At 34.7% G+C, this 24,923-nt stretch overlaps 1 protein-coding gene across 4 annotated transcripts in view; it reads left to right on the plus strand.

The window, feature by feature from the left end:
• Positions 1 to 24,923, plus strand: part of CACNA2D1 (calcium voltage-gated channel auxiliary subunit alpha2delta 1) — a 415,589-nt gene that overhangs the window by 82,131 nt on the left and 308,535 nt on the right. For all 4 annotated transcript variants that reach the window (XM_054692495.1, XM_054692492.1, XM_054692493.1 and 1 more), the window contains exons 2-3: positions 3,772 to 3,853; positions 21,219 to 21,335. In XM_054692495.1, the coding sequence (XP_054548470.1) occupies positions 3,772 to 3,853; positions 21,219 to 21,335 (199 nt within the window). The remainder of the gene's footprint in view (positions 1 to 3,771; positions 3,854 to 21,218; positions 21,336 to 24,923) is intronic.

A 24,923-nucleotide genomic window follows, 5' to 3' on the forward strand; every position in this document is an offset into this window, starting at 1 on the left:
TAGTTCCAAATGAGAAAAATTAGGAGTTTAGAGAAGTCAAGCAAACTGACCTTCATCTTATTTTCTAAGATCTTTACTTTTACCAGCCTCTCACATTTCCTTGCATGTTGACTCTCCTGAAATATATCCTACTGATGTGATTCAAGACAGGTTACTACAAAATAATAGCTTCTGGCCAAATTGAATACTTTAAGTTGAAGGAGTTTAAGAAATGATATGTACAGGGAGTACTTTCTAACCTTCTCTTCACATGAGCATTTGCTGCCTTTTACCCAGAGGAGAGGAGCATCTAATCTCCAAGCACATGGGACAGAGATAGGAATCTGAATGAACAGGGTTTAAGTTTTCCCTGCTTCGCTGAGTGCAGCTCATACTCTTTTTCCTATCATGTCAGTCATGACTTTACACTCTTTATCAAACTGAACATAAGAACCTCTCATTTAACTGTTTCTTTGGGATTTCATTTCCTTCATTTCATAAAGCCTCTCCCGCATTATGTAAAAATTAAATTTGTTGATTTTCTTTTGTTACTATGTCTTTTGTTAAAGGGGTTTCATTCAAGAACTTAGAAGGGTAGAATAAAAAGATATTTTTTCTCCCCTCATCCACCATTTACAGTGGTGACATTCTTGTTACTCTTCCTTGCCAGACTGAGTTTTAAGTTCACCCAGGCTGTAAGATAATCATTTTTTCATCTTCAGCTTTTAGTATCTTCTCTAGTAGATATTAGTTTTTGTTAAGTGTGTTAACAAAGAGCAAACAGGTTCTTTCTAGTGCAGTGCAGTGCTATAGAAGTTTTTTATTACTTGAAAAGGCTATAGCCTTTGTAACTTTCTCCAGAATTGTGTAATGCCTTATAGAGATACTTAGAAAGATAGTGCATGTGAACATAATACAAGCTGCTTCTGCTGTCTGAAAGTAGAACATTTCTGTTTGTATGATTTGTTTAGTTTTTGGTTGTAGGAATGCAGTTACCATTAATGTATATGAAACATTTTCTTAGTGTTTCTAGATCCAAAAAATAACCTACGAAATCAACCAAATAAGAATGTTGTTCTTTTGGATAGAGGAAGAAACTTGTATGTGCTTAAGAAATTACCAGGAAGATAATGATTGATGAGGAATTTGTGCATAAGTATTCTTCCCTTGTGTAAATTTTCACTTTCATGGTGAGTAAGGTCTTTGCTTATTTTCTACCCACTATAATCATATAATTCTGAGTCCGAAAGGCAAAGTAATCATATATTTGAGGAAAACCAGGTGACACCTCATATCTATGAAAAATAATCCTTGCTCTGATAGAGTGTTCTTGACAGCTTGTCAGTGGGACAGAGAAGACTAGACGGGTTCTGAATTGCTTTTCAGCCGAAACAGGTTCACTTCAATGAACATTGGCAGTGACGGTACACTAAGGTGTCAAGTTAGAATGCATACTTTGGATCAGTTTAACGTAAATCAGAATTCAGGCATGAGTTACATTCATTTTTTTTATACATATATTTTTTGTCTCTCAATTTCCCAGCTAAAGGAATGTATCACATTGCTTACTGTTTGTCAATGTTGGAAATTATATTTGAGAAGAGGTGATTTATTTTCTCTGTTTTTTAAGGCTTGTTCAGTAACTGCTTTGAGAAATGGGATAGTCTGATCTGAATTAGAAAATGGCACCAGTGGTTTTTGCTCTTACTCATCCTCTGTAATTTTATTGTTCTTAATGTAAAAATGAAGCACAATTATATTTAATAGTAGCAATAAGAATATTAGAACTTATATTTTAAGAATATGCACTAACTTATAAGCAGCACAAAGTATAATTGGATAGCATGGTGCACATCCTTCATTTTAATGTTTCTACAAATTTCTCTCTGCTTTGTATCCCTCTTTTCAGTTTATTTATATTTTGTTTAGACACTTATTTACCTCTTTAAAATTATATTCAGCATAGTTCAATACATATTGTTCCTTATTTTTATTTGAAATTCCTATTTGTGTGACAAGTATTCTCAAAATAATGTTTTTCATTTACTAATTTGTCTCACAAGTAAGTCAAGCTTCTCTGTTTCCCTCTATGGCATTTTTCCTTTTTGTGACTACTTTCCATTTTCTTTCTTACTCTTTCATTTACCAGTTCATTTAAAAATATGTTTTATTAACTCATACCTCACTTAAATTCCTTTTCCGTGTTATACTTTTTCCCAACATTTATTTTTGATTCTGTTGCATTTAAATTTATCTGAAAAAAAAAAAAAGATGATCTTGTAAGTGCTATTGTAGTTCTCATGTATGTAAGGAAAAGAACACAAACATGGTTAGGTAAAAGCATTTATCAAATGTATAGTTTCTTATCCTTTATCAAACAGTCCTTTTTTATACTCTCAGTCATTAAAGGAGGGAAAACTTTTACTACTAATAAAATATAGGGAAGTGAGATAAAGAAAAATAAGAACTATACACATATGTGTGGAGAGATTTTCATATTCAAATATGAATCATCTGTCATTCTTATTAGTGTTTTCTTATGTTTGCATGCACAAGAAGGAATACATGTTTTAGGTCTTATATAAAATGAGGATACATAAATAAAATATATGAAGGGATTGCAAATTATTTTGATTCGAAGCAAGAAAATTGTGTGGTATTTGGTAATGTCTCAATGCCCGGTAAAGGCAAGAGAGACCATTGACTTAGGTATTTCTAAAATGTCCTAACATCCATAGCTCATATTTTAAGCTATTATTCTAAATTGTGTGCATACCTAAAAAAATTTGAACACATCCTTCAATCATAATTTTAATGCTCAAAACCATCCTTTAAAACTTTTATTCAGTAATTCCAAATCCAAGAGTCTAGCTAAGAAAATTAAATAATTTTTTTTTTTTTTTTTTAATAGAGGCATGTTTTATTTATTTATTTGTTTGTTTGTTTGTTTTTGTTTATACATGCACTGGGTACAGTCAGAAGCGCGGGAGGGTGAGAGAATTCACCAGAGCCAGAGCGGGGAGCAGAGCAGGCAGAAGGACCGAAGTACACTGCTGAGGGGAGCAGCGGGCGGCAGGAGAGGTCTGCGCGCCATGTGGGACCCTCCTCTGGTGGCCGGGGAGCAGCCGGGGATCGAACCGGCGCCGCAGAGACCGCGGGCAGCTTCGCAACCCAGAGCTCAACCGCTGCGCCACCGGGGAGGCCCGAAAATTAAATAATTTTAAAATGTGTGCCCTAATATGTTTGTTGCAGTGTAATTTGCAAATAAATAAAAGTTGATGACATCCTATCTTTTTAAAAAGGAGAATGTGCAAGTATATTCTGGGATGTCGAGATAATGGAATATTAAGTGGCCATTAAAATAAGATGTTTATAAAATATTTGTAATGGCATGGGAGAGCATTTATGAGATGACTGAAGGTGAAAGGATTTTTAAAGACTGGAAGGAGATACATCAAAATGTTGAGAGTGGTTATCTAGGGATAATGGAACTAGGAGACATTTAAAATATTTTAAAATATTTTTTCATATTCAAAAAATATGAAGCACATCTCTGTCATTTTTCTCTGTTTGATTTGGAGGTATTTCAACATCTAAGAGGTTGTATGCTAAGGTTCATTGGTTCTGTAATTTGAAGGTGAGATGGGAAAATGGACATAGTTGGAGAAGGCAGGGAGAAGAAAGATTTCTATTTAATATAATGAATTTTCTGCAGCATGGATATGGGATGGTAGTCTGTGCCCTCTATTTGCCAGAGAGCTGATAGAATATTTTCGTTTCTGTTTTCTACAGTATCAAGTCATGGGTGGATAAGATGCAAGAAGACCTTGTCACACTGGCAAAAACAGCAAGTGGAGTGAATCAACTTGTCGATGTGAGTAAAACCCAGAGAAACTTGTTAATCTTTTTAAAATTTGTATGCTTTTTTGTGTGCTAGGGAAAACTGTATTTCTGTATGTGAAAATGATAGTGAATTCCTGAGCCACACCTTTGGCATGGCTAGTTGGTGTAAACAGGAAATGTCACCCCTGGCAATTAATTAAGCTTTCTCACTACACTTTACAATTTATAGATGGCCTTCACTTGATGAATCCTTGCAATGTACAGACTACCCTAAAATTAAAAATGGGATGTGAGGTTTCCATTTTTCAGGGAATATTTTAAAATCTTTCACATTGAAGTAATTGTAAGTTTTGTGAAGAATTCTCTTGAATATCCTCTGTGGGAACACATTTTCATTGTTTGAGGGTACATGTTATTTTCAAAAATAAATGAAAATTGTTTACAGCTATGTCTAGAGAACAGAGTCATTGAGATAGGCAGTAAAGATTTAGGTGCAAGTAGGGAAACACTGCAAAATACAGTTTTTCTTATGATTTATGAAATAACTATTAAAGTCACTCTAAAATAACTTTAGGACAATGATAGCAATAAGTGAAAATATATAGCATCTTTAATTTTCCTTGAGTAAGATTATTTGTATAGTTTTATGATTTGTTAAAAATTGTATGTCATTTCTTTATTCTCAGTACTTCCATTTCAAGGTAAGTAATGTAACAATTTGAAAGTACTTTCATCTGTGGTCTCAGTGAATCAACAAGGCCTCTGTTTCCAATAATGTAATGGGTCAGTGAGATCAAATAGTATAAAAGCAATTTCATGTATGAAATATGAGTATCTTTTGAATGTTTATATGTAAATATTCCTTTTTTGTGAGAAACTTGAATGCATGATTGCCTTATGTAGTAATAGACGTTCAAAAAGAATCCTAATTAAGCAAATACTTAAAGAAATTTATTCCAGAAAATTTTTTTTTTTTTTATTGTTGCGATACCATTGTTGTATATATGATTTAAGGGAATAGGCTCACACCTCCTCAGATGTGTGTCACCACACCACACCCACCACGACAACACCCATATCCCTTTAATATATCCAGAAACTTCAAAACAACTGTAGGTTTCAAACCAAGAGTGTGTTGATTAAAATTAAATACCTGTGAGATAAGGTTATAAATCTGGAAATGAAGGGTGTTCTTTGTGAATAACAAAGATCAAATTCAATTCTGGCCAGCAATTTTTGAGCTCATAATATGTCCCATGCACTGCACAGGGGGAGCCAGAGACACTGTCCTCTCCCCAGAGAGCTGATACTGTATTTATTCAAAATCTCTTTACTGGGGTTGCATGGATACCTGCAAACTCATGTAAGCTTGTGCATGGGTTCTGCAATGGAAGTGTTTAGGGTAATAAGTGAGTCTCTGTGAAAGCGACAGAATTGTAGAATTGCAAAAAAAAAAAAAAAAAAAATGAGAATTGACACATTCTGGGTAGAGGTTATTGATGGATTCAGAATTCCAAACAAATTGCTCTTGGGAGCTCTTCACTCCTTCAGGGTGTCTCCAACCTCAAAACCATTCCCTTGGCTGACCTCATTTTTATTTTTGGCATTAATATGTGAACCCTCTCTGGCTGGATCAGCTTTTTGCATTGAAACATCAAGAAAAAAAAAATCTTACTTGATATCTTTTATGCTTTGTGATGTATAGAATACCAAGAAGAATATAGATATCGGTGAATGAATAAAAAACTGTCTAAATTAGGGTGACAAAAGAGAATAAGAATAGGCATGATGAAAGAAAATGCCCCAAATTTTATGAGACTCATATGTAATATAGTGACAGAAAAAAAATTAATAAAAGAGTTATATATTATGTACCAGAGAAGGGAGAGAGAGCAGAATTCATTGTTGCAAAAAATGAATGAGTATTTGAACACATGAAGATGCCATTAGATCTACGGAAATGGTTGCATATGTATGCCCCTCTCCTCTTGCCTAGAAAGAAGTCCACAATGGGGACCAAAGGAGTGCATTTCTTTTTTTTTTTATTTAAATTTTATTTTTATATTCCCCATACAATTACAACCCCCTTATTTTGACCCCAATTTCTCCTTTCCCCACCCCCCATAGAGTGTCTCTGGTTCATAGTTGTTTGTTGATTTTGATATTTTCTTTCTTATGGTTATTCTTTTCCCTGGTCCCTTAATTAAGTTTTCTAGATTCCTGCTATGAGTGAGACCATCCGGTATTTTTCTTTTTCTTTCTGGCTTATTTCGCTGAGCATGATCCCTTCCAGCTCCATCCATGTTGCTGTGAATTGCATGTGTTTATCTTTTTTGAATGCTGAGTGATATTCCATGTTGTATATGTACCACATCTTCTTGATCCAGTCATCTATTTTTGGGCATTTGGGCTGTTTCCAAAGCTTAGCTATTGTAAATAGTGCTGCTATAAACATAGGGGTGCAGGTGCTCTTTGGAATTGATGTTTCTGTGTCCTTGGGGTAAATACCTAGGAGTGGAATTGCTGGATCATATGGAAGCTCTATGTTTAGTCGGTCCAGAAATCTCCCCACAGCTATCCATAGTGGTTGGACCAGTTTGCACTCCTACCAACAGTGCAGGAGAGTTCCTTTTTCTCCACAACCTCGCCAACAGAAACTACTATGAACAGTTATATGGAAACAAGTTCAACAATCTAGAGGAGATGGACAAATTCCTACAACTCTACAATCACCCAAAGCTAGATAAAGAAAAATAGAACACCTAAACTGACCAATTACAAGTGGCGAAATTGAAATGGTAATCAAAAACCTCCCAAAAACAAAAGCCCAGGACCTGATGGATTTACAAACGAGTTCTACCAAACATTCAGAAACGAATTAGTGCCTATTCTTCACAAACTCTTCCAAAAAATTGAGAAGGAAGGGATAATACCAAACATGTTCTATGAAGCCAACATTACATTAATACCAAAACCGAACAAGGACAACACGAAAAAAGAAAACTACAGGCCAATCTCCCTAATGAACACTGCTGCAAAAATCCTCAATAAAATTTTAGCTATCAGAATCCAGCAATGTATCCATGAGATAATTCACCACGACCAAGTAGGATTCATTCTAGGGACACAAGGATGGTTCAACATCCGAAAATCAATCAACGTCATCCAACACATCAACAAAAAGAAATATAAAAACCATATGATAATATCAATAGATGCTGAGAAAGCTTTTGACAAAGTGCAACACCCATTCATGATAAAAGCCCTTGAAATTCTTGGGATACAAGGAACATACCTCAACATCATAAAGGCCATATATGACAAGCCAATAGCCAGTATCATTCTCAGTGGGGAAAAGGAGTGCATTTCTTATTCATAGGAACTGAAAATGCAGACTAGCTGAGGGAGGCCATTGTTCAGAGTTGAGAGTAAACTGAGCTGAGAATGGGGGTGTTGGGTGCTTGGTAAGGAACAAAAATTGAATAAGTAGAGAAAGCATAGGTTCTTGTGTTGAAATTCAATACTGTGAAGGTGATGATTTTGCCAAAATTATTGAATTTCATTACTTTTACTGACTTCATAGAGTACAACTAGCTTTTTACCTGCAGACTTAGGAGTGGCAATGTAACAACATAGCTAAAATAAGACATCCTTTGCAGTTTGATGTAAATTGCTTTAAGGCATCATAAAAAATGAGTTCAGTGAAAATTAATAGATATTATTAAATAAATTCAGTATTTTAATTTTGCAAATGAGAGGTTTTGCTCAGTTCACCTGCTTCATTTGTGTTAAAGATGAGGAGTATGCAGGTTTAAGTACTCCTATACCCCTGTTGCATTTGAGATTTAAGATGTCTCCTATTTAATTATTCCAAAATCTAATCATGTGTTGGGCAAATACATATGTCCATCAATTGCATATACTTATCAACAACGTAGATGAAATAATTGAGAGAAGAAAAAAAAATAAGAAAAAAGAGATAATGTGTATAATTATTCTTAGTATATTTAATGTCAGAACCTTTTAAATACCACTGAAGTACTTCATTTTTTTCCATTAGTTAAGTCACTGTACTGAGCCTGTAAGTGCATTATCTTATTAATCCTCAGCACACCTTGTTAAGTGAACATTGTCAGCTTTAATATGAGGGAAGAAATTGTTTGCAAAATTAAATTTTTTATTTTAAGATACACAATTACTAAATTGAATGTAATTCTAAAATAAAAAAAAATCATACTATGCTTTAGAGTATATTCTAATTTTTTTTAAAGATTTATTCGTTCATTAATTAATTAATTAATTTATTTATACAAGCACTGGGTACAGTCAGAAGCGCGGGAGGGTGAGAGAATTCACCAGAGCCAGAGCGGGGAGCAGAGCAGGCAGAAGGACCGAAGTACACTGCTGAGGGGAGCAGTGGGAGGCAGGAGAGGTCTGCGCACCATGTGGGACCCTCCTCCGGTGGCCGGGGAGCAGCCGGGGATCGAACCAGAGCTGCAGAGGCTGCGAGCAGCTTCGCAACCCAGCGCTCAACCGCTGCGCCACCGGGGAGGCCCAATATATTCTAATATTTTTACCTTTTATACTCTTGCTTTTATGTTGAGAAGATTAGCAGGTCCCTGGGTAGGTACAAGGTTAATATATTTAGTTATCCTCTTGTTCTTCTTATAAAAGACATAAATTAAAATAATCCAAGGCTCCACCACTAGGTATCCATTCATGAACATTTTCACTTGAATTTCATTTGAAAAGAAAAATGTAGAAAGAAATTCTAAAATTTAAATTTATATTCAGAATTCAAAACTTTGCAGTATTGTTGGTGAGCACAAAAATGGCTGTGTATCTCCATTGAAAGAATTGTTAAGAATTGTACAGAACGTAAATTGTTCCTGACTTTGTCTTCATGTTCTTCCACATGAAGATATTACATGTTTTATGGAATATCTTTACATATACTTTTAAAAAAATATTGAAGACTATTATTCCTTGTAGTTCTTTCAGTTGATAGTTTATTGTCTAGCCAAGATGGTTCCCTCATGGAGTTGTTGAGATTGATGATATAGTTCTTGTAAAATATTTATTGATCTGTAGTCAGAACTCAATAATTATCTTCTGATTGTTGTAGGATGCATTATATAAGTTGAGGATATTGTTTTTGCATTATACATGCTGAGCCAAAATAACATAGATAAGATAACCACATGTTTTTCTCATGGGATGTGAGCAATTTCGAGCCAGCAGGGAGCTCCGCCATCCTGAGCAGGTGGCTTTCCTTCCTGGGAGCAGGATAATTCTTCGCTGTCCTATTTCCCAGATACCGGCAACAGGGGAAGAGACAAGGGAAGCAGATACTTTAAGGATAAGGCATTTCACTCACATTCCAGTGGCCAGAACCTATTCACATGGCCACAGCTAATTAGAGAAATGGTACATATAGCTGAGTAGCCAGATGCTCACTTTATCACAGTGCAAAGAACAGCAACAGTAGAGGACAACAAATATGCTAATTTGTATTATTAGAATATGATCTTGATAAGAACCATCTAAAAATGTATTAAAGATGGAGGAACATGAAATGCAAGCTGTATTGTAGTATAATTCAAGGAAACAAAATAGGAAAAAAGGTTCGGGATGTGGAAATGTGTATGCATTTTGAAACAATCTGAATGACAGAATATTTCAAAGACCATTTTATTACATTTACACACATGCACGCACACACACATTCCTTTAGCTAGCATGATGGCAAATGGAGAGGCTGTTCATCAAATATAAATAGATAACTTAAAAAAATAAATTGTTCTTAACATTTTTGGGAACAATGCTTTAAGTTCATAAAACATTTACCAGGAACCACTTTTCACTTAATATGCGGACAAAATATTTCATGATAAAGATATATCTAAATTTTGATCAATATCCAAATTAGCAGATATTCTAAATTAATGGGATATACAAGAATGGAATTTGCCTTATGAAAAAGTTTTCTAAGTATAAATTGATGAAGAAACTACTGTTTTCTTTTGTACAGAATGCATTTCTGTATATGCAAGAAGATACATTAAAGATAAACACAACTGCGTCGAATCTTTAGTGGCCACTGGAGTGGTCCCCATCTTGGGAAAGCAAACTGCAACAATGCGAGCAGGTTACAATCATCAGAGAGTTTTGTTGTCTCCTTTTTCTTCTCACCTCTTCCTTTCCCTTTAGGAATCGACGACCTTCTTATAACCTTCTCTTTGTTACTAAGACAAACTGTTATTTCACTTTTCAATAATTCTTTTATCTCTAACTGGATCACGTTTGATACTACAAAGCAGGTGTAAAAATATTTTAAAAGAGGTAGGATTTCTCCTCTACCCCAGTACATCTACTGTTCTTGGCAGTGGATGGGAGGGGCCAGGAGTCCAGGAGACTTTGAGCACTGAGTTGAAGGAAAGGGTGCACAGAAAGTGTTGCATTTATTTGTTTATTTTTAAAATATTTATTTATTTATGCATACAAGAACTGGGGTACAGGCCAGAGGTGCAGGGGGGTGAGAAGATTCACTAGAGACAGAGAGGGGAACAGAACAGGTAGATTGACTGAAATACATTGCTGAGGGGAGCAGTGGGCTAGACAGGAGAGTCTGCTGTCTAGCAGTCTAGTTTTTTTAAACAATAACAACAGGGTTTATTAACAGGGAGTGAGAAAAGGGACAGCTAGGAGAGAGAAATTTATAGTATGGCACCTGCTGTCTCTCCTGCCACAGAGCATGTCCATGATTCAGAGCCTGGAGTACAAGCACCATAAGGCTTTCTTCTTAAGTGTATACTTAAGTGTATACTTAAGAAGTGGAGTCTGCTACTCCATGTGGGTAGCTCCCTGGCCAGGGATTGAACTCGTGCTGCAGTGGCTGCCGATAGCTTCACAGGTTGCTTCTTAACTCCTTGCACCACCAGGGAGGCCCCTGTATTTATGAATTTTAAAGCTAAAAGCAATATGGTAGAATGCATAAGAAAATTAAAGACAAGGAAAGGGTTAATGTCCGTAAGAAACTAGGCTCACTTGCTCTGTATCATCTACTCTCTGTGGCTGGCAGTCTGGATGCTTGCAGCCTATGGACATCAAACTAATTTCAGGCCTCTCAGCCACATTTCCCCCCATTTCTTTCCTTCTCTCTTTTCTATTCAAAATGTCAGATCTCTCATACAGCTTTTCCTGATGTTTTATAAGCTTCCAATATGCATCTTTTGTCTATGTAAGACATCATATAGTGTTAGCAATATATTTGTTTTGAAATCTTCACCCATGTTATCTAACATTGCTCCCTATTCCCTTCTATTTCAATTCAAATATCATCTTATATCTGTTGATAATGAAGGGCATTTGGGGAATTGAAACTATTTTGTTAACAGAGATTATCGTATGTTTCCAGTTATCTGAAGGGAGTTGAAACGGCTCATACACCTTGTTGCTGGAAGGCTTTTTTTTTTTTCCTTTTTTTTTTTAAAACGATAACAACAGGGTTTATTAACAGGGAGTGAGAAAAGGGACAGCTAGGAGAGAGAAATTTATAGTATGGCACCTGCTGTCTCTCCTGCCACAGAGCATGTCCATGATTCAGAGCCTGGAGTACAAGCACCATAAGGCTTTCTTCTTAAGTGTATACTGTTTGGACTTCTAACATTTTAAACTTGCACATACAAATATATTTAAGAAAATTCGTGGATTTTTTTTTCCTGGCAGTTTATTTATTTTTGAAGGTAGAATCATTTTCCACCAGCAGTCTCATAGAACTTCCTGGCTTTTAATTTGCCATTATGCTTCTCATAAGTTATGTTAAAATCAATACCTTCATATTTCAGTATACTCTGAAAGATGTAAATATGAAATATATCTAAATATTGAGCATTCAGAAATCTTAAATTAGTATTTCATAAGTGTTCTAGGTGAAGAATTTCCTTTCATTAGTAACTCAGACTGATAATTTTTCTTTGACATTGTGGTCATTTCTTCTTATGTAAATAGAATATTCATTTTCTAGGTAGTGGAGAGTTTAATCTGTTTATCTATTTATAACAGAAGATACTCTAAAGCGGAAGATAATCACTGGTGATTTTGACTAGGAAATCAGCAAGTTGCACACAATGACAAGAACTGGGAATCTTCTATTCTGGAGAACGATGCCATGTAGCTGGGTCATAGTAGATTTCCCTTTACCTGATTGTCAAGTGAGATAGGGCATAACACTCTCCCTCTACACAGAAAAGTTATAAAGATAAAAGGAATATAAAATGAAATATGAAAGTAATAATAGATGCTAATGAAAAACTTTAATGCTCATTGCTTTTTAAAATGTAGCTTTAGATTTCTATTTGTAAAGTTAATATAGTTATTTATCACAGTAATATTACTACTTTACAGAAATAGTATAATCACTTTTTAATTTTAGCTCCTTATTGTTCTTTCACATGTTTTGGTTTTACTTGGAGTTCTTATTTTTCTCAGTGATTGTTTGTTGCCTAGCTCATCATCATTTTATGGAAAGAAGCAGTTTTTCTCTAAGTGGAAAGAACTCTATTTGCCAAATTCACTGTAAATAGGACCCACCGACTGGAAATTTTAAAGTAATAAACTAATTTTTTAAAAATAAACGATAGTTAATTAACACTCATTTTGAAGGAGACAGAATGGACTGTGGGGATTTCTAGCCTGTGATAACTTCCAATATTTCATTGATAGGTTTTTAAGTGAGGTACTCTGGGCTCACAAACATTAATTGTGATACTGTAGTAAGATTTTTTCTTTGCTATTCTGTTCCATTATCAATCAATAATTGACACTTTCTGAAATTATGCTAGCACTTATTGGATAAAGTATTATTGTTTCTTAAATAATCTAATGATTTGGTAATGTTAAGTACACAGAGAGAGATACATAGTGCCTGTGATATATTCTTGAACTGCATGATAGAGAGGGAAGCTGAAAACTCGTGAGTGATATAGCCACGTTTTAACTTGTCTAAAATAAAGATGGATGATGTGAAAGACCATTATTTGTTACTGCAGACTTTCAATATACAATATGCAGATTTTACCCACCACTTTCCTAAAGATACCTTTAATGTATTTATATCTAAAGCAGTCATTTCAGTCAGGTATGATTTTGTTTCCCAGATACTTTTTCAATGTTTGGAAATATTTGTGATCCTCTTACTGGATGTGGGCAGTACTATTGGCATCTAGTGTACGGAGACCAGGGAGGCTGCTTAACATCCGAAAATGCACAGGACATGGCCTCACACCAAAGAATTATCTGGTAAAAGGCGTCAATAGCAATTAAGTTTAAAAAATACTCTAAAAGAATAGGCCAGAATCAATGTATGAAGTTCTTTAAATGAGTATACATTTTAAAAATTTTAAAATTATTTATCAGTATTTTACACATAGCAGATTTGCTTTAGAAAAGTCATTTGTCAATAAGATGTGATAATTAAGGGCAAATTAAACTGTGCTGCTTTTAAGAATTCTTTTGTTGGCATTGAAATGAATTTAGGTCATTGGGGTTTAGGGAACATTAAGCAGCTCACTCAGCCTATGTTTAATTATTTTTAAATTTATTTTTAATGAAATTTAATATTATCTCTTTAAATTACATATGAATTTTCTGGTCAAAATACATACTCAGTTCACAATTCTTATAGAGATACGAAAAGGGAATGAGGCTAGGTTATTAACTTATCTCTGAATTCAAAATAACACCAGATAGCTTATTATGTGTATTCTAATTGTCCTGTTTTAAAACTAAATATTCTTAAAGATGAGTTTATAATTTACTTTGGTTGTGAAATGTATCCAATCTGAAACATTTTGCTGTGACTCTTTTACACACCTTATCTTTTGTTCTAGTTTAATTTCTCTATTCCAGGAATGACCCCTAGTAGTTCACTTGTATCTCTTAATAAATATGATTACCTTTTCCTATGTATGGAGAAAGTGAAGAGGCATGTTTATGGTTTTCACTTGTTCTGTCCCTTCTTAAATCTTTAACATATTGCTCAAAATGGCTTCATCGACTTCTTGTTAGTAGAAACCAGGACAAGTAGCAGTGTGTGTAATGGAACGTTCACCAGTTCTTACTTCATTGTTCCTAAATATTCTTCCAAAAGATAATGTCCCATTTGAAACATGACACTGTTCCTGCTAAGAAGCTGTTTTATATGCTAGGAAGCTGTATCATATTAAATTGAAAGAGTAGAATTAGTAGGAACAGTATTACAAACTTCTTTTTGATATTAAAATTCCAGTTTTATGTAGTTATTATCAGAATAGTATGCATTATAATCTGAGAACATGACCAGTTGTTCCTGTATATATACTTGTCTATATGTGTATGTGTGCATGTGGGTATATGTATATAGTTGCATATATATACACATATATTTGTATATATATTCAGCTGTTGTTCATAGTAAATAAATCTATTAAAATTTGAATTCTTTCTGTGTACTAACTTCTAGTAACTATGTACTAACTTCTGGTAACTATATGTTACTAGAAGTTCTGAGCTAGGTATTATCAGTCTAAAATAGCTTGGAGTTGACTATATGATAAGGTATAAACCAATATCCTGACATTTTATAGCTCTCCATTATAGTTTCCCAATTTGCCTTTTGATCTTTATTTTTCATAAATTCCCTGTGTCAAACACATTCTGCTTTCTTTCCCCCCTTATTAAAGCACCTGTCTCCTCCAAAGCATGATTGTATCCCCATCTTTTTTATTGTGATAACCCATGAGATTTTACTTTCTTCTGCATTCTCATAATTTTCTGCATATCTTCATCGGGACACTAATACTCTCTCAAAATGACCATTTCTTTTTTTTTCTTTTTCTGTATTTGCTTTATTATTGAAATCTAATTATCTTGAGATGCTGTGTTTATATTCCATTACATAACTAAGCAGCACCTTACTTATATAGCTGTGTTATTTTTTTAAGTTCAAAATAAATAATTGATTTTAAAATGCAAGGAAGAACTTATATCAGCATTCACATTCCCAGGCAGCCTGACACAGTAATCAGTGTCCCTCCAGTCATGCAATCAGTGTTCACTGAGTGCCTGCTATGTGCCAGCACTTTGTACTTGCTGGATTGTAATGAACCAAACAGGCAAAATCACTTTCCATCTTGAAACTTGATTCTTGTTTAGAATATAGAAAATACATAATAAACCTGATATTTAAATAAATTATGTAAGATCATATTTGCATAATGTTTGTATTATGTTTGCTTAAATGTAACAAAATGGAAATCTCAAGCCACAGGAATTTCAAAGGTAGTCTCCCATCTCAAAAAGCTAAGTTATAGGGGAAGTCAATAAAGGGACTGTGATTTGCTTGATATGAAGATGGAGAGATTCAAATGCAATTCTTTTAATATTATTAATACAATGTCATTCATCTTATGACTGCTTATATCTTCATCGGTTTATTCTAACTACATTGGATTAATATATTTCAACGGTTGATGTTGGTTTTAGTTTTTTACCAGCTGTGTTAAGTACAATTCATTATATACTAATGAGTATTTAAAATATATTTTAAAAGTTTGACATTCCTTTAAGACATTGCATCTTTTACTATTTTAATCAAAGTAGAAGAGGGGAGAATTTGAAAGGAAAAGACCAGTGGTTAAGTAGGCAATATTGCCTATCTTTTATGGCAAAATTCACTTTTTAATTCACAGGGGAATGTTAGGTTTTGTTTTTATTGCCTTTATTGTTGGTAAAGTACATTCTAAAATCAATTCATATCTAGTGCCACTGGTTACACTTTACCTTAGGGGAAGAATTCTTCACATATCTCAACATCTTTCTATGTTGGCTAATTAGATGGTGATGAGACTTATGATAAATGAAAAGAAAAACATTATTTTTGAATCATTGTAAAATTTCCTAAGGGTAATTTAATGTTTGAAAGTAACCAAAAAAGAACTTGCATTATTCTTTTACATTGATAGATCTTTTAGAAAAAAGACATTACTCAGTTATTGGGGAACACATAGATCAGAAGCCAAGGGAACACTTAATAAACAAACAAAAAAAACTAAGTAACCTCATATTGCAAAATTCAAAGGTGAAATTGATTTTGTGACTAAAGTAGGTGAGGTGACAGTGGAGACCATTATTCTGCCTACAACAGCTATCACTTCTGTCACTCAGTAGTTTTTCTACCTCTGATCTTTTCACTTCTGTGACTATCCAACTGTCATCCTATAGTGAAAGAATCTTATTATTTCAGGGTATTATCATTGTTTAGGTAACTCTTTTGTATCTGGCTCCTCATAGGTCATTGATTCAGAAGTTAACTGCTTCTAGGTGTGGTCTATCTTTGTGCATTTAGTCGGGCATTTAGTTGGCCCAGGGCAAGATGACACATCAGAATATTGCCACTTATGTGCAAGTAAACTCTTACGGGTTCTTCTTTCATCAAGAACTGTCAAAGGGGAACCTTCCCTCAGAAAGATGGCTGTGAATAAGACAGCGCTTGTTTGCTTGTCAAGGATATATTCCTGGGGTGAGAAGTAAATATATGTGTTTGAAGGAAGTGGTTGTCAAATTTCTCATACTTAAGTTTTATTTTTTATTTTTATTTTTTTTTAATAGAGACACGTTTTATTTTTTTGTTTGTTTGTTTTTGTTTATACATGCACTGGGTACAGTCAGAAGCGCGGGAGGGTGAGAGAATTCACCAGAGCCAGAGCGGGGAGCAGAGCAGGCAGAAGGACCGAAGTACACTGCTGAGGGGAGCAGCGGGCGGCAGGAGAGGTCTGCGAGCCATGTGGGACCCTCCTCCGGTGGCCGGGGAGCAGCCGGGGATCGAACCGGTGCTGCAGAGGCCATGGGCAGCTTCTCAACCCAGCGCTCAACTGCTGCGCCACCGGGGAGGCCCCTCATACTTAAGTTTTAATATGTGGAAATTTGAGTTTCTCTTCAGGGAATTTAAGTTAATCATGAGCTGCCATTCTCTCTCAGGAGGGAAAAAATTAAACTCCCCAATTTTAGGGTGAGTCTCTTTTAGTTCAGAGTCTTTTTGTGGTCAATTACGGATTTAAATATTGTCTAATGTTCTTTGTTCCTTGGCATCTGGGTGTAAGGGGAAACATTTGTTTATTGGGTTAGTGTATTTGCTCTCTTTTGCTCTCTTGGCGTAGATGATGAGTGTAATTGCTTCCAAGAATTTGGCCTCACCTTGCAGAGGGACCCTCGACCCTTGGTGGTTTTAACCATCATCCCTCAGCTGGACTTCTGTTTCCCACTGTCCATTCATCACTCTACATCGAGATCCCCTTTCTGGAACCCTTTGATCCTTCACTGGGTAGTTTCCTGGTAGAGACACTGATCCTTAATTCCCACATCCTGATGAAGCCATGGGACAGAGTGGCAGTGCAGACTCCCTTTCCCAGATTACTGTAACACTTTTGCTCCACTGAACAGTACTTTGCTCCTTTATGAGGTGAATGGGACTCATATTCCCTCCACCTGATGTTTTAAAACCTGAATTCCAATGTTCTCATTAATGCATTGGTTAATTAACTGTGTTTCTTTACATTTCTTAAGTGAGTAAATAATCTAGGTGAAACACATAAGATTGGTATAAAATAGCTGTTTAAAAGTGATTGCTGGGCTTCCCTGGTGGCACAAGGGGTTAAGACGCAACCTATGAAGCTGCTGCAGCCATTGCAGCACGAGTTCGATCCTCAGCCAGGGAGCAACCCACATAGTGCAGCAGACCTCTCCTGTCTTGCCTTCTGCTCCCCTCAGCAGTGTATTTCAGTCAGTCTGCCTGTTCTGCTCTCTACTCTGTCTCTGGTGAATCCCCTCACCCCCCACACCTCTGGCTTGTACCCTAGTTCTTGTATGTATAAATAAATAAATCTTAAAAAAAAAAAAAGAAAACACGAACCTGTTAGAAACATTCTTAGATTTAAAGTCTATAAAGTTAGGAGATAGACCAGATGTGGTCTGTGGGCACTAGATTGTGCACTGCTGAGTTAAAGAATACTTGAACAATTTGGCCATCTTAAAAATGGTAAGGGAATGTTGCGGAAAAATAAGTTGTAACCATGATTTAATGAACAATAACAGAAATGAAAATCAATACTATTCGCTGTAAATGTCTATAGAAAATTATGGTCCATATGTTGCACCTTTTTGTAAACGTGAAGCTTGATGATCCCCACTATAATCAGAGTGATAGCTGGCCAATGAAAAGGGACTCATGGGCAGACGAGCTATGATGCTTTTGCACTACAGTCTGGACCCTAGAGTGAGTATTGGGGTACAGACTCCTTCTCAGGACTTATAATCACAGTAGTTTTTTTTTTTTTACCATTCTACAGTGAAAGTGATTGCTAATAGAATCTTCTAGTTATCTAAAACTTGCAAGCATATTTGTCTTTCTGTAGCCATCTCTGCAGGTATGTATACTATCTGTGGTCTAATAAATACATTTACTAAGCAGTTAAATCAATGAGTGGTGTTAGTTTTTAAATATTAAAATTTGAGGATATTTAACAGTGTATTAGTCTGAAGATTATCTTTAATCTATGAACTTAGAGATAAGAGACTTAGTGGTTTTCAGTGAAAGAGGTAGGACAACCATAATCTATACTATCACAGCAAAACATGGTCTGTGACTTTAGCAGTGAAAGCATATTGAAGTCATTCAACTGCGGTTGCAAAAAAGGAAGAATGTACATGTGACAAGTATTTTTATTCAAACTGTGTCAAGGATGACAATGAGGAGACTTGAACACCAGAAAAGTTAAAGCATATTGGTGTATCACTCAGGAAGAAAAGCATCCTGACTTGAATTCTGTTTGCTGCATTCTTTCTCGTAGGAGGAAAGGAGACCAGCGTGGCATAGCATATGGGGAATTGACTTGTGATTTGAATGGAAAACTCTTTTATTTTTTTGAATGGAACTCTTTTATCTGATGCCAAAGCTGGTGTTATTTCCACCTTGCTTTTCTTTGAGGAAAGGCATTGGATTAGATGGTAATAAATAATCTTTTTTATTAAAGGATAAGGAAAATTAGGAAGCGGAAAATATGCTTAAGATTCTGTAAATTTTCTCATGTTAACATATTAATTGTAGAAATGCCATTTCTTTTAACAGTAGGATTATAAATATGTATTATGAAAGTAAAGTCATAAATATCCATGTGAAATTTCTACTGTCAGAACTGTTTAACAAACAATTAAACAGGTTTTTTGAGAGCACTTTGCCATATTTTAGGCAAAGTATGTTGTATTCTATAAAAACAGAAGCAAGAGGTAGGTTTTTGTTTTTGTGGGAAAATTATATGGTTTTAATTCATTTATATTACCAAGAAAATATTGCAAATGTGGTTTTGTACATAAAAAATACAGTAGGTTATTTATATTGGGTCTCTAGACTTATTCTTTTTTGACTTCATTTATTTAAAGTTTATTTGTAAACTAGGTCTTTTTTATATTTTAAGTATTTAAAACTTATTCTAGGAACAGAACTGAGAAAACATTTGAGGAAAAAATGTATGTAATTGAATTAAACTTTTTTTCTGATTTATAATCTGTTCATTCTTTAAACTACTTATAGTGTAGTGTAGTGATAATTATGAGCACTTTTGTAGCATGTAATGCAAAGTACAGTTTGTGCATCCTGATCTATTCTCCACCAACTCTGCATTCCATTGTAGTCTCTAGACCACAGGAAGCAGCCTAGACTTCAGGCAGACATGAGCAAGATATAAATGGTACAAGCATAACTGCCTTTCACACACATTAGTTATATTGGCTATACCACAGAGAACTAAATATACTGAATCAATGAAGGTGATGTTGAGGCGTACCTACTTGTACCCCAAGTCAATTAACCTATTCAGGAGTTCATGTTGCTGAATGTCATCTTAGGCAGAAATGAAAGAACTTTAGATTGAATGGCATTCTTCATGGATAACCTGTGCCTTTAAAATGGTTTTCAATAATCTGCCCTCAGCAGAAAGCATAAGAAAGCCAGTATATGCAAAAATTTTGAATGAAACAAAATATGGGGATTTTAGATGACTAAATTAATGTGCCTTAAATAATTGGAATGAAAACCAAAATTCAAACAATTTTGTATGGGAAAAACTTCATGGTTTGGATGTCAAACAATTTTGGGAGTGAAAATTGTATTTACATCTTTAAATCTGATTACTTTTTAACTCCTTCAGTGAAAAATTATAACTCCTGTAAAGCTAACATGCTCTGTTTGGGAGGTTAGCGTATATATTTGTGTCCACTTGAAAGCAGTATTCACCATGGCCTCTGTGCTCAGCCGGGACCAGGCTGTAGAACCTGTTGGTAATAATGCTGAATGCTGGAGTTGTGCCAGAAAAATACAGGGTTGAGCTGGTTCTTGCATATGCCTGGATTCACTTCCCATAAGATGGTAAAATCCTGGCAGGATCTGGCTTTCAAAGATGGGTTAGTCATGCATGTGCAGCCCATCTGTTGGATGCATAAGGGATTTCCTCTCAGCTCAGCCCTCCAGCCACAAACATGGTCATATTCTCCCATTTTCTCTAGTTCTTCTCCTGCCAGGAGGGTGCAAGCTCTATAAACCAAGTGTCTCTTATGCTCCTCTAGGGAATTCCTTTCATAGATGCTGATTGCTGATGGGAGCCAGAAATGTAGTTGAGTTCTATTTGTGCTGCATAGCTCCTTTTTAATAGTTTGATTCAGTGGTTTAAAAAATACAATTTGTTATAAAAAAATCTTTACACTGTTTCTGTTTTAAGCAAACTTTAATGTAGACCTCAGTGACCTTCCCCTCCTGTTTGTGAAATGAAACTCACTGTGTAGATGAACCTGAGCAGGGCCTTTATAGCCTCTCTTTCTCTTTTCTCTCTCCATAAGGTTGAGCAGCATACACTTTAACCTCAGAGGTTGTGGGAAAGGAAGACAGGGAGAAATTTCTCTCAGCACATTATCACATCCTCTTCTTACCTCTGCTCTTTTCATTGCAAACATCTTTGATCGCCCTGGTTTCAGTTCTCCATTTCTAGAATGTCCTTTCTTTTTCTTTAAAATGCTCATGGTTTTGTGGTTTCAACAACATCGAATCACAAAATTGCATATAAAAGTCTTGGTGGTTCAAGATGTTCTACAAACTGTTAACATGATATGCTATTTCGGTGAGCTGGTGATCTTATGGCAAATTAGTATACATTTTTTGACACACCTGAACACCAAAATAATCAAGATGAATATAGGAGAAGGGAGCCTTTTTCTAATCAGTTGTCAATAGTTTTCAATTCATTTTAATATGAATTTAGCACCAAATTAGCAATAAATGTGTTTATTAATTTTCCTTTCCCTTTGCACAGATTTATGAGAAATACCAAGATTTGTATACTGTGGAACCAAATAATGCACGCCAGTTGGTGGAAATTGCAGCCAGGGATATTGAGAAACTTCTAAGCAACCGATCTAAAGCCTTGGTGGTGAGTTCAAATTGGATCTGTTCATTTTATTTCCTATTACACATTATTTACTTTCCTGCTTTATTTGGAGGTGTTCTTTAGTATGTCTTCTTTACCTACAAAACTGTTTTCATCTATTATGTTTATAAAAGATGAGTTTGGTTTCATTGTGAACCCAAAGTAATTAGCTTATTTCTATTAATTTTTTAGTATTATTAGGCATAGTACATTTGATTGATACATATATCAATTTATGCATGTGTGAGTTACGATAAAACATTTACATCTGTCTTATAGCATAAAGCTCAAAAATATTTTCAGCACCCTTAAAAATGACTTTTGTAACAGTCTCCTATCCTAACAATTTGCCTCCCAGCCAGAGTAGCCAGTACTCTGGTTATTCAATTAATTGTTTTGTGCTTCTTAAAATTAGTTGTATTTCATGTAAATGTTTTGCTAAGCAAAATATTTTTCAGTTTAGGGTTGTTTTATCAGCTTTAGTAAAAGCACTTGCTTTCTTCCATCAACAACTTTTTTGTGTGACTTATCTGCCTATTCGTATTTGCTTAATTCATTTTTTTACAATTAAATATTATGTTATGAAGATATATCTCAATTTGCTCATTTATTCTCTGTTGGTAAATGTTTGGATTACTTCCAGATGAATGCTACCCTGAGTAATGCTAAATTTTCATGAATAAGAATTTTCAAGAGTATATGTAAGGTCACTATATGTTAATAGGTAATCACAAAGTCAGCTTTACAAAAGTGTCATAGTTTTTCTCTTAAGTATCAATTTAGACCTCTTCTCATAAGACATGAGTCACAAGATAAGAACATAGATCCATTGGTCTATTTTCGGGCCAATAGTGGCAATGTCAGGTTTTGTAAGTATAGGCAATCAAATTGGTATAAAATGTACCTGTGAATATTACAAATGAGCAAACATCTTGTTATATGTCCACCATTCTTGTTTCCTCTTTAGGGAAATATCTGTTCATATCGTGCATTTTAATTTTTTAAATTGATTTTTAGGTTGCACATATTTGATAATAATTTACTTAACTAATATATGCTGCAATTTTTTTTCCAGTTTGTGACTTGTCTTTTCATTTTCTTAATGGTGTCCTTTTGGTAAAATAAGTTCTTTCTTAATTTTAATGTAGTCAAAGTTAATTAAATATATTTTTATATTTTGATATATATGTTTTTAAGCAATCTTTTGCTACCTTGAAGTTATAAATATAATTTTTGTTTATATTGATAGGTCCAGTTTAGCATGCTGATTTATTTACCTATAGCCAATATCAATAAATAGTTTTAAGCTATCAATCCAAAGTAAAATTTTTCCAATCAGTTTTCCCAGGGTCATTTTTACCTTGTCTTTTCTCGGTAATCTCCAGTTACCAAACTAAGTGTCTGGCAGACCCAGTCTCTCACCATATTATTCTTCAGAAGTATCTTAAATATTCTTTAATTCACATTTTAAGTAAATTTTAGATTCAAAATGTAATTATCTATGAACATTTTGACTGGGATTTTGATTGGCATCACATTGATGCAGATGAAATTGGGAAGAATTGATTATCTTTTGTTTCTCTATATACAAACTTAATATTCTCAGCAATTTTTTTGTCATTCAAAAGTGTTTATAAATTTCTTTTTCTTTTTGATTGAAGTAACATTAGTTTTCAATACTATGTATATTTTAGGAGTATAGGTTTATATTTCTTCAAATGTATTGATACCAAAATTCCTGGTCTTGGTCCCCTTCACCAATCAGAAGAATTGAATTTTAAGGGGAAGGAAAGTCATTTCATTTAGTTGTTGACAAATGAGGAGGTGGTAGATGCAAGTCCAAGAAACTAACCCTCTTCTTACTAGCAAAGCACAGAGGTGTTTAAGTGGAGTGATAAGGACATGATGGGGGAAGTGGGTTAGGATCAGCCTGCCCCTTCTTTTAACATGAGCATCTGATGACTTTGTTGGCATCACCTATTCTGGTCACTGTCTGGTGGTCAGCAGTTCTCAAGTCTTTTTCAGGTTTTTGTCCCTGGCTATGTTTTGAAGTTCCTTTGCAGCAAGGCCCTTTGCCTTTAGAATGCAAGGAAAAAGCAAGATGTTAAATGTTGTCATTTTTTTAAATATTTGAGTAGTGTGGTGCTGTGTATATATACCATGTCTTTATCCACTCATCTTGTTGGACACTTGGGTTGTTTCAATACTTTGGCTTTTGTAAATGGTGCTGCACTGAATATGTGTGTGCATATGTCTTTTCAAAAAGATTTAAAATGTCTTTGTAAAGTTCTTATATGTCCTTAGTTAGATGGAATGTCAGTAGTCAGATTTTGTTCCTCTGATTCTACAAATCTCAGTACTATTTTGATATTTGTCCCAGAACAACTCTTTATTTCATCTCATACAGCTCTTTAGCTTGATCTCTTTCTTTCTCTCTCTCATATATATATAAATATATACATACACACATATCTATATCTATATCTATATATCTATATATCTACATATATATATATATCTATATATATATCTTGTAGTGCTCAGAAGGCTTCCATGCTTCTTGGAAAGTACATGCCTTTATATTATGTTTTTTAAGTATCTAGAATCATGTTGCAATGTAACTGTAAGGTCCTTTGGAATATTTGGTATGCCATAGTGCCAGAAGTTGAAAAACTTAACTTTCAAAAATGTATTAATGGATAATCCATAATAAATTCTCATGACTGGATGATTCAGAGCATTATTATCTTTAATTTTGAGTATGTGGATACCTTTTTAAAGTCTCATTTAGAGATGTAAAGTGTGCTTTCAATAAAAGTGTATCTAATAAAAATAAGATACTTTCTATAAACTTTTTTTTTTAAATTCATTTATTTATTCATGCAAGAGCTGGGTACAGGCCAGAGGTGTGGGGGATGAGAGGATTCACCAGAGACAGAGTGGGGAACAGAACAGGCAGACTGACTGAAGTACACTGCTGATGGGAGCAGCGGGCGAGACAGGAGATGTCTGCTGCACCATGTGGGCTGCTCCCCTGCTGGCTGAGGGATAGAACTCGTGCTGAAGAGGCTGTGGACAGCTTCATAGGTTGCGTCTTAATCCCTTGGGCCACCAGGGAGGTCCCTATAAAAGTGTTTTTTATTTAGTTAGTGATGACTGAAAATGCTTCCATTTATATTTCCTTCAACTGTAGGAAGCAGGTAATCTGGATATCAAAGTCCCTTGGAAAAGGGTAGTAGAATGAAATACTATGTATGTGTTATATTTGTGTGTGTGTGTGTGTGTGTGTGTGGGTATGTATATATATATTCTTAATTGAATTAATTGGGAATCTCTGGAGACTTCTCTCAATTATTTTGAATTGAAGCTTAGGACATCAGGTATATTATTTGAGTGCTGTGTGGGTTAGTGATTTCTTAAATGTGTGATGTCAGTATAGAAGATACAATGACTAAATGAATGCATAATTAGATTTTTATGCCAGGAGAAAAATTCATGTTTATTTTCAGACAAAACTCTTTATTTGCTTTTTTTGATTCCACAAAAATAGAAGACAGATTATTTAGAAGAGAAATATTTTGAGGCTTATTG

Source organism: Talpa occidentalis, unplaced genomic scaffold (genome assembly GCF_014898055.3).
Source record: "Talpa occidentalis isolate TD23 unplaced genomic scaffold, MPIMG_talOcc4v2.1, whole genome shotgun sequence".
Taxonomy (NCBI): Eukaryota; Metazoa; Chordata; class Mammalia; order Eulipotyphla; family Talpidae; genus Talpa; species Talpa occidentalis.